General features: G+C 43.8%; 1 protein-coding gene across 1 annotated transcript in view; it reads left to right on the top strand.

Annotated features, from left to right (window-relative positions):
- Window positions 1-186: 186 nt before the first annotated feature.
- Window positions 187-10,607, top strand: part of sypa (synaptophysin a) — a 29,948-nt gene continuing 19,527 nt past the window's right edge. Inside the window, exons 1-2 of the mRNA XM_042002894.1 lie at window positions 187-246; window positions 2,497-2,562. Coding sequence (XP_041858828.1) covers window positions 226-246; window positions 2,497-2,562 — 87 coding nt within the window. The 5' untranslated portion in view covers window positions 187-225. The remainder of the gene's footprint in view (window positions 247-2,496; window positions 2,563-10,607) is intronic.

The following is a 10,607-nucleotide window of genomic DNA, read 5'->3' on the forward strand; positions in this document are numbered from 1 at the left end:
TCTCACAGACAGGCCCCCCCAGGGCCCCCCCTCTAACCACCACTGGATCAAACTAAACAGTAACTATAATAAATTTCTTTGTCCTCTTTGCCCCAACCCCCCCCCCCCCCGTCTCTGTGTTCACGTTCAGCTTCACGCTCGGAGTAAATAAAAAATAAATGACGTAGAGCAGCTTCCTCCTCCCCCTCCGCCTCCTCCCCCCTCCATCTCTCCTCTCCTCGCGCCATGATGGACGTCGTGAATCAGGTACCGACCCGCAGCATCCACCTTTTTTTCTTCGCTGTTTGGAACCGGTTCGTGTGGGCGGTTCTGGGTTCGGATTGTGTTCGGTTCTGCTGGTTCATCATCGCGGTGTCCGTGTCGCATCCCGGCGGCGGAGGTCCGGAATGATGGACCGGAGCCGCAGCCGAACCGAGCCGGTGGGGAGGGGGATGATGGGGGGGGCTGAGGGTCCGCAGGACGGAGGGAAACATTTTTCTACTGGCGCGCGATGCCGTGACATCATACCGTGTGCGTGTGTGTATGTGCGTGTGCGGTTGTAAAATGGCAGCCGGGGAGGAAGAGGAGGATGAAGAGGAAGGCTCCTCTCCTCTGGAGATGATGATGCTGTTCTTGTTGTGGCTTCTGTGCATGAGTCGGACTGGGCGTGGGATTAATCCCGACCATGCAGGTTCAGCTCTTCCTCCTCTTCCTCCTCCTCCTCCTCCTCCTCTTCCTCCTCCTCCTCAGCAGCAGTGGAGGTGAGAGGGAGGCTTCATCAGGTCAGACCAAGCGGCGGCAAAATGTGAAGCTTATGTGGAAGTGTAAAAGAATTGTAGTTCACTTCACTTTTGCTCGTCAGAAACCTACGGATGACGTCACGGAGGCCCCGCCCATCTTTTATATAGCGCGGGTCAGACAACAGCTGACCTGCATCAGAAACGTCTTCTTGGCTTTATTCCAGCCATAGAGGAGCATTATTTTTCTTCTTTTCACACACACATAGAACTTTCTGCTCACTGGTTGATCTTTGGCTGCTCCTGATTGGACGTTACCGTCAATCTAAGCTCTCTGATTGGTGGAAAGTCTGACAGGAAGTGGCTTCATCATCATGTCCAGGTCTAAATAGAGGTCTCTTAGCAACATAGTAGTGATGGTGATGTTTTTATGATGAAATGTGATAAATAATGCTGTTATCATGGATCATTGTGGATTTACCAGATAGAGTCTCTGAATAAAACTACATTTAGTGGCTGGATTGTAAACCTCCTGGACGGGTTGGGCTCAGTTGTCCATCACAGAGCTACACACTCGCTCCTGAGACACTGGTGAGGATAGAAGAGATCTGGTGGAGCTTTAAGGAAGCTCCTTCGTGCCATGAACAGAGACAGACTCCACATTGAGTTTTACCCTGAATGATCCAGCTGTGTTTACGTCCTCATGTCAGAGTAAACGTCAACTTTCAGGCTACGGAGCTGCACCAGATGTTTTCCTGCCTCATTTCTCCACAAACATGCTTCTTACTGCCAGATAGCTTCTATTTCTAGGCCACTCTTGCCTCTTTAATGGCCCACATGTTCCAGAGAGCTACAGAAATCAAGGACTTGAAATGTGTCTGGTCAGGAAGACGTGAAGTCCACGTGTAGACCTGGTCTCCTGGACGTGGGGACAGATGTTCTCTCAGAGTTCTGCAGGTTCAAGCTTCTCACGAACAAGTTCATTTTAGTGCTTTACGTTAGAAACTCTGACCAACTATTCTATTCTGTTCCATTCTAGTCTAGTCTATTCTACAGTCATGTAACAGACACTTTTCTCCAAAGCGACTTGTATCTGAGGGGAAGAACAACACCGGCAGAAACCAACAGGAAGGACGTCACCATTAAGTACTAGTCAGACTGTTGGGAGTCCAGGTGGATCCTGGTGGATCCAAGTGGACCCAGGTGGACCCAGGTGCTGTCATGTAGTGCTGGAGGCGGGGCTTCCCCTCCCTACAATAGTCCCTCCTGTTTCCATCAGATCAAAAACTGCTTCAGTTTGACCAAAAATCCACGTCTGCATCTGTCAGTCCATTAAAAATGAATCCTAAACAGATTAATGGAGTTTAATATTAATGACGTAAAAACCAACAAAGAAGACTAACAGCACCAACAATGAAAGACTGGAATTATGGATATATTTGGTTTTATATGTTTTTGATGACCATACACAAGTGACGCATTTATTTGACTTTCTTTTATGTTATTTTCCAGCAGTGATGGTGTTGCTGGTCTTTCCTCTAACAAACCTGCCGACGTGTGTCACGGCTTTTCTCTGGAGGCTGTAACCCACCGGGGTCTTATTGTTATTCTAAGCATCTTGGTCCCGTACGTCCTGGATCCGGATCCTTGATGCGGGATCCGGCTCCCAGATCCCAGATCAGGACGTACGCTTCAGTCTCGGTTCTCAGAGAAAATGAGTCGGTTGTTCTCTGACTGTAAATAACTTTGTTTTTTTGTTTGTTTGTTTGTTTGTCTGCAGCTGGTGGCCCAGGGTCAGTTCAGGGTTCTGAAGGTTCCTCTGGGCTTCATCAAGGCCTTAGAATGGGTGAGTTTATCAGAACAACACCTGCACAAATCACAAGCTCCGCCTCCTCAGGTGTGTTGCCGTCCCTCCCGTTTACACGTGGAAGGTTTTTTTTTCTTCATCCTGTGTGAAATGTCCCAGAAGTAGTGACGTACATAATTTATAATAAATGAATTAGACATGTAGGAGCCATGTGTCGGGTTTTTTATTTTCCCGTAAGTGTGCACATGGATGGTGGCATCACCGGCGATTGTGGGTGACACCGTGGGTGGCACCGTGGGTGTGGTATCTTCATTAATGGGTATGCTCACCTGAGTGTTTTGGGCCTGGAGCATGGAGGTAGGTGAGCTTGGGGAGAAAATTTCTATTACCCGTCACCGCTACTGTCTCTACCATTAACAACATCTAAATGCACTGTTTTATATATCCTTGCACATCTGGAATATTTATGGATAAAGAAAAATAAAACATCGTGACAAGTTTGCTGGTTCAGCGTGACGTGTCTTTGATACAAAGCCTCAAGTCTTAGCCTGCCGCGGCATTTGGTTAAATTTGACGTTGGTGCACCGCAATAACACGTCTGAATATGCTGGATTAAATCATTTAACACACCTGGATGAAAGCAGGTGGGAGGAGATTGATTTAGAAGAATGAAATAAAAGTGCCTGTGACTGGAGTTCCAGTGTGAAACCAGTAACAAGTCCAGAACACTGGGATCCACCGTTCTCTGGTGTATCTTTATCACTGCGCTTCCTCCATGATGGGACTAAAAGCCGGCGGGAACGCTTTATAAAGTGGTTTTACTGGGACTAAAAGCCAGCGGAAACGCTTTATAAACTTGTTTTACTGGGACTAAAAGCCAGAGGGAACGCTTTATATACTGGTTTTACTGGTTTTACTGGGACTAAAAGCCGGAGGGAACGCTTTATAAACTGGTTTTACTGGTTTTACTGGGACTAAAAGCCGGAGGGAACGCTTTATAAACTGGTTTTACTGGGACTAAAAGCCAGCGGAAACGCTTTATAAACTGGTTTTACTGGGACTAAAAGCCGGCGGGAACGCTTTATAAACTGGTTTTACTGGGACTAAAAGCCGGCTGGAACTCTTTATAAACTGGTTTTACTAGTTTTACTGGGACTAAAAGCTGGCGGGAACTCTTTATAAACTGGTTTTACTGGTTTTACTGGGACTAAAAGCTGGCGGGAACTCTTTATAAACTGGTTTTACTGGTTTTACTGGGACTAAAAGCTGGCGGGAACTCTTTATGAACTGGTTTTACTGGGACTAAAAGCAGGCAGGAACGCTTTATAAACTGGTTTTACTGGGACCAGAAGCCGGCGGGAACGCTCTATAAACTGGTTTTACTGGGACTAAAAGCCGGCGGGAACGCTTTATAAACTGGTTTTACTGGGACTAAAAGCCGGCTGGAACTCTTTATAAACTGGTTTTACTGGGACTAAAAGCTGGCGGGAACTCTTTATAAACTGGTTTTACTGGTTTTACTGGGACTAAAAGCTGGCGGGAACTCTTTATGAACTGGTTTTACTGGTTTTACTGGGACTAAAAGCCAACGGGAACGCTTTATAAACTGGTTTTACTGGGACTAAAAGCCGGCGGGAACGCTTTATAAACTGGTTTTACTGGGACTAAAAGCCGGCGGGAACTCTTTATAAACTGGTTTTACTGGTTTTACTGGGACTAAAAGCCAGTGGGAACGCTTTATAAACTGGTTTTACTGGACTAAAAGCAGGCAGGAACGCTTTATAAACTGGTTTTACTGGGACTAAAAGTTGGCGGGAACGCTTTATAAACTGATTTTACTGGGACTACAAGCCAGCGGGAACGCTTTATAAACTGGTTTTACTGGGACTAAAAGCCGGCTGGAACTCTTTATAAACTGGTTTTACTAGTTTTACTGGGACTAAAAGCTGGCGGGAACTCTTTATAAACTGGTTTTACTGGTTTTACTGGGACTAAAAGCTGGCGGGAACTCTTTATAAACTGGTTTTACTGGTTTTACTGGGACTAAAAGCTGGCGGGAACTCTTTATGAACTGGTTTTACTGGGACTAAAAGCAGGCAGGAACGCTTTATAAACTGGTTTTACTGGGACCAGAAGCCGGCGGGAACGCTCTATAAACTGGTTTTACTGGGACTAAAAGCCGGCGGGAACGCTTTATAAACTGGTTTTACTGGGACTAAAAGCCGGCTGGAACTCTTTATAAACTGGTTTTACTGGGACTAAAAGCTGGCGGGAACTCTTTATAAACTGGTTTTACTGGTTTTACTGGGACTAAAAGCTGGCGGGAACTCTTTATGAACTGGTTTTACTGGTTTTACTGGGACTAAAAGCCAACGGGAACGCTTTATAAACTGGTTTTACTGGGACTAAAAGCCGGCGGGAACGCTTTATAAACTGGTTTTACTGGGACTAAAAGCCGGCGGGAACTCTTTATAAACTGGTTTTACTGGTTTTACTGGGACTAAAAGCCAGTGGGAACGCTTTATAAACTGGTTTTACTGGACTAAAAGCAGGCAGGAACGCTTTATAAACTGGTTTTACTGGGACTAAAAGTTGGCGGGAACGCTTTATAAACTGATTTTACTGGGACTACAAGCCAGCGGGAACGCTTTATAAACTGGTTTTACTGGGACTAAAAGCCGGCGGGAACGCCTTATAAACTGGTTTTACTGGGAAAAAAAGTTGGCGGGAACGCTTTATAAACTGGTTTTACTGGGACTACAAGCCAGCGGGAACGCTTTATAAACTGGTTTTACTGGGACTAAAAGCCGGCGGGAACGCTTTATAAATTGGTTTTACTGGGACTAAAATCCGGCTGGAACGCTTTATAAACTGGTTTTACTGGGACTAAAAGCCAGCGGGAAAGCTTTATAAACTGGTTTTACTGGTTTTACTGGGACTAAAAGCCGGCGGGAACGCTTTATAAACTGGTTTTACTGGGACTAAAAGCCGGCGGGAACGCTTTATAAACTGGTTTTACTGGTTTTACTGGGACTAAAAGCCAGTGGGAACGCTTTATAAACTGGTTTTACTGGGACTAAAAGCTGGCGGGAACTGGGACTAAAAGCCGGCGGGAACGCTTTATAAACTGGTTTTACTGGGACTAAAAGCCAGCGGAAACGCTTTATAAACTGGTTTTACTGGAACTAAAAGCTGGCGGGAACTGGGACTAAAAGCCGGCGGGAACGCTTTATAAACTGGTTTTACTGGGACTAAAAGCCAGCGGAAACGCTTTATAAACTGGTTTTACTGGGACTAAAAGCCGGCGGGAATGCTTTATAAACTGGTTTTACTGGGACTAAAAGCCGGCTGGAACTCTTTATAAACTGGTTTTACTGGTTTTACTGGGACTAAAAGCTGGCGGGAACTCTTTATGAACTGGTTTTACTGGGACCAGAAGCCGGCGGGAACGCTCTATAAACTGGTTTTACTGGGACTAAAAGCCGGCGGGAACTCTTTATAAACTGGTTTTACTGGTTTTACTGGGACTAAAAGCTGGCGGGAACTCTTTATGAACTGGTTTTACTGGGACTAAAAGCAGGCAGGAACGCTTTATAAACTGGTTTTACTGTGACCAGAAGCCGGCGGGAACGCTTTATAAACTGGTTTTACTGGGACTAAAAGCCGGCTGGAACTCTTTATAAACTGGTTTTACTGGTTTTACTGGGACTAAAAGCTGGCGGGAACTCTTTATAAACTGGTTTTACTGGTTTTACTGGGACTAAAAGCTGGCGGGAACTCTTTATGAACTGGTTTTACTGGGACTAAAAGCCAGCGGGAACGCTTTATAAACTGGTTTTACTGGGACTAAAAGCCGGCGGGAACGCTTTATAAACTGGTTTTACTGGGACTAAAAGCCGGCGGGAGCTCTTAATAAACTGGTTTTACTTGTTTTACTGGGACTAAAAGCTGGCGGGAACTCTTTATAAACTGGTTTTACTGGTTTTACTGGGACTAAAAGCCAGTGGGAACGCTTTATAAACTGGTTTTACTGGACTAAAAGCAGGCAGGAACGCTTTATAAACTGGTTTTACTGGGACTAAAAGTTGGCGGGAACGCTTTATAAACTGATTTTACTGGGACTACAAGCCAGCGGGAACGCTTTATAAACTGGTTTTACTGGGACTAAAAGCCGGCGGGAACGCTTTATAAACTGGTTTTACTGGGACTAAAATCCGGCTGGAACGCTTTATAAACTGGTTTTACTGGGACTAAAAGCCAGCGGGAAAGCTTTATAAACTGGTTTTACTGGTTTTACTGGGACTAAAAGCCGGCGGGAACGCTTTATAAACTGGTTTTACTGGGACTAAAAGCCGGCGGGAATGCTTTATAAACTGGTTTTACTGGTTTTACTGGGACTAAAAGCCAGTGGGAACGCTTTATAAACTGGTTTTACTGGGACTAAAAGCAGGCAGGAACGCTTTATAAACTGGTTTTACTGGGACTAAAAGCAGGCGGCAACGCTTTATAAACTGGTTTTACTGGGACTAAAAGCCGGCTGGAACGCTTTATAAACTGGTTTTACTGGGACGAAAAGCCGGCGGGAACGCTTTATAAACTGGTTTTACTGGGACTAAAAGCCGGCAGGAACGCTTTATAAACTGGTTTTACTGGGACCAGAAGCCGGCAGGAATGCTCTATAAACTGGTTTTACTGGGACTAAGAGCTGGCGGGAACGCTTTATAAACTGGTTTTACTGGGACTAAAAGCCGGCGGGAACTCTTTATAAACTGGTTTTACTGGTTTTACTGGGACTAAAAGCTGGCGTGAACTCTTTATAAACTGGTTTTACTGGTTTTACTGGGACTAAAAGCCGGCGGGAACTCTTTAGAAACTGGTTTTACTGGGACTAAAAGCCGGCGGGAACTCTTTATAAACTGGTTTTACTGGTTTTACTGGGACTAAAAGCTTATAAGGATTTATTAATTATTATTAATCTTTATTTACCAGGAAATGATCCTTTGAGATTAAAAATCTCTTTTACAAGGATGTCCTGGCTGTCCAAGATGAAGCAGCAGTACAGACAAAATGCAGACTACAAACAAATGTAAGACATTTAACAGTTATGCAACAAAATCACCAACACTTATCGAATAGAAATAAGATCAAACATAACTACACGTTACAAGTACAACTGGAAGCTAAAAACTCAGATATCTTTTGTTTAAAACTTAAAATAGGGATGAGAGACCCCAGCCTCATCCTAGCCTCCAAATCATTCCAAGACCAGGACCTGAAAAAGGACAGAGTCCTCTTTCCTGACTCTGTCAGCACAAAAGGCTCCTTGAACCTCCGCCAGGTACCGGCTCTAAGACTGGAAGTGTTCTGGAGAGCTATGGAAGGTAACCTGCCCAAAATGGCCTTATAAATGAAAATATAACAATGCTGCATCCTATGAATATTTAAAGAAGAGAGACCAGTGAGTTAATATAAAGTATAAAGTCCTAAAAACTGAACCTGTTATGTACCGAAGAACAGCCTGGTAAAGAGGACCCAATTTAGCCAAGGTCGTTGGAAAGGTGGTCCTTTCATATATATATATATATATATATATATATATATATATATATATATATATATATATATATATATTCTGTTTGTTCTGCAGCTCTTGAGGAGTTTGAGTTGGTATCTTTTCCAGTTTTGGAAGATCTAATTGGCCATATGAAGCCGTCAGGTTCTCCCCTTGATGTTGTCCCTCCTGGTTTCTTGAAAAATATTTTTCCTAGTCTAGGGCAGGCAGTTCTGGCCATTATTAACAGTAGTTTGTCATCTGGAGTTGTTCCGTTGAGTTTTAAACATGCTGTGGTCCAGCCCTTACTTTAAAAACCTGGCCTTGATGGCAGCGTGCTGCCAATTTCAGACCTGTTTCGAGGCTGCCTTTTATTTCTGAACTCTTAGAACATGATGTCCTGGAGGTGTTCCAGTCTGGTTTTAAAACTCGGCGCAGCACCGAGTCAGCTTTGTTAAGAGTGTTTAACGACATCCTCTTAGCAAATGACTCTGGTGAACATGTTATTCTTATTTTATTAGACTTAACAGCAGCTGTTGACACCGTGGACCACAACACTTTAGTGGCTCGGTTATGCCACCTAGTGGGCATCGGTGGTACTGCATTGGCGTGTTTTAAGTCCCATCTCTCCGACAGAAGCATGAGTGTTAGCTTTGGAAATTTTGAATCCAGCTCTGCTCCACTTCCTTATGGGATTCCCCAGGGGTCGATTTCAGGGCCGCTGCTCTTCTCTTTGTATTTACTGCCCTGGGCTCAGTCCTGAGAAGCCATGGCATCTCCTATCACTTTTACGCTGGGTGACAGTCAGATATATGTACCCCTTAAAAAGAAAAATGCCTTCTCCCTTGCACCTCTTCTGGCATGTCTCGAAGACATCAAACCTGGTTGGCCCTAAACGTTTTATACCTTAATAAGAAAAGAACTCATGTGATGGTGTTTGGTCCAGTAGCTTTTGTGAACCCTGCTCCATTGATTTGGGTCCTTTGGCAGGTTTTTTAAAGCAGTCTCAAACTTGGGTTTTAAGATGTACAGCGATTTTAAACTGCTCTGTAGTGAAGTCCAGCTTTTTCCTCATCAGGCAGCTTGCTAAAGTCAAACCTTTTCTTAAAAAACAGCTTTTTGAAACAGTAACCCGTGCCTTCATTACATCTGGGCTGGATTATTGTAATGCTCTTTATTTCGGGGTTAGCAAGTCCTCCCTTACACGCCTCCAGCTGGAGTACGTAAGGGGGAGCACATAACCCCATCCTGGCCTCCCTCCACTGGCTGCCAGTGCACTACAGAGTTCATTTTAAGATTTTTTATTTGTTTTTAAACCTTTAAATGGTCTGGCGCCTCCTTACCTCTCGGAGCTACTCCACCCCTACGCTCCTGCTCGGGCCCTCAGGTCAGCTGACCTGCTGCTCCTGGACGTACCGAGGTCCAAACGGAAGCTCAGAGGGGACCGAGCTTTTTCAGTCGCTGGTCCAAAACTGTGGAATGAGCTCCCTCTCCACATTAGACAAGCTTCTTCATTGTCTATTTTTAAAACTCGTCTTAAAACTCATTTTTATTCTCTGGCTTTCAGCCCAGTATGAGACTGTTCCTGTACAGTGTGTGTGGTTTGTTTTATTTATTGGTTTTGTTTGTTTTTAATTTGTTTATTCTTTTAAAATTGCTTATTGTTTTAAAACTGTTTTAAAAACAATGAACAATTATTTTATTATATTATTTATTTCCCTGTTGATTCTTGTATTTTTATGTGTTGCTTTGTCCATTTATGTACAGCACTTTGTTTCAGCTGTGGTTGTTTTAAAGGGCTTTATAAATAAAATTGAGTTGAGTATATATATACTAGTGCTGGGCACGTTAACGCGTTAATAGCACGTTAACGCAACGCTTAATTAACGCCGTTAATTTTTTTAATCGCGCGTTTTTTTTTTGTTTTTTTTTTCTGGCCGCTGGCTTTGATGACAGAGACATGGCGTCCATGTCTCTCTTCCCTGCTGCAGCGGTGCATCTGACGTGATCGGGAGAGAGCAGGTTTATTAAAATGAAGACACATTTTCTGTCTGTAACTTAAGAAAGAAGAAGAACCGACGTTTCTCTTTGTCAAAATACATGCAGATGGACAGAACATCGTGATTTTTTGATGGGAAACTTTTTATGTATTATTAATATTTTAATAAATGCGGTTTTAATTTATGCAAGACAGCAAAGGTAAGACATGCTTTCTAACTTTTACAAACGTGCAGCATAAATCGGGTCTTCTTCTGCCTCTGGTTCGGTGAATCTTGGTCATATTAAGATGAAACTTCCAGCTGTGGAATCTGTGAGATGTGAGCTTTCAGTAGAGGAGTCGGTTGTTCTTGTTTGTGCCGTGGGGTGGACACGGGGAGACATCTTTTGTGTTTACATGTGTGTTCGGACTTTGTGTACCTGGTCTTTTAACTATTGTTGTCTTAACTGTGTTTGGTGGTGATAGAAATGGTTTTACTGAGCTGGTAGCTGAGATTCTGGACTTTCTGTGGATACCACACATGTTTATAGTTAC

Source organism: Melanotaenia boesemani, chromosome 13 (assembly GCF_017639745.1).
Source record: "Melanotaenia boesemani isolate fMelBoe1 chromosome 13, fMelBoe1.pri, whole genome shotgun sequence".
NCBI classification, from domain to species: Eukaryota; Metazoa; Chordata; class Actinopteri; order Atheriniformes; family Melanotaeniidae; genus Melanotaenia; species Melanotaenia boesemani.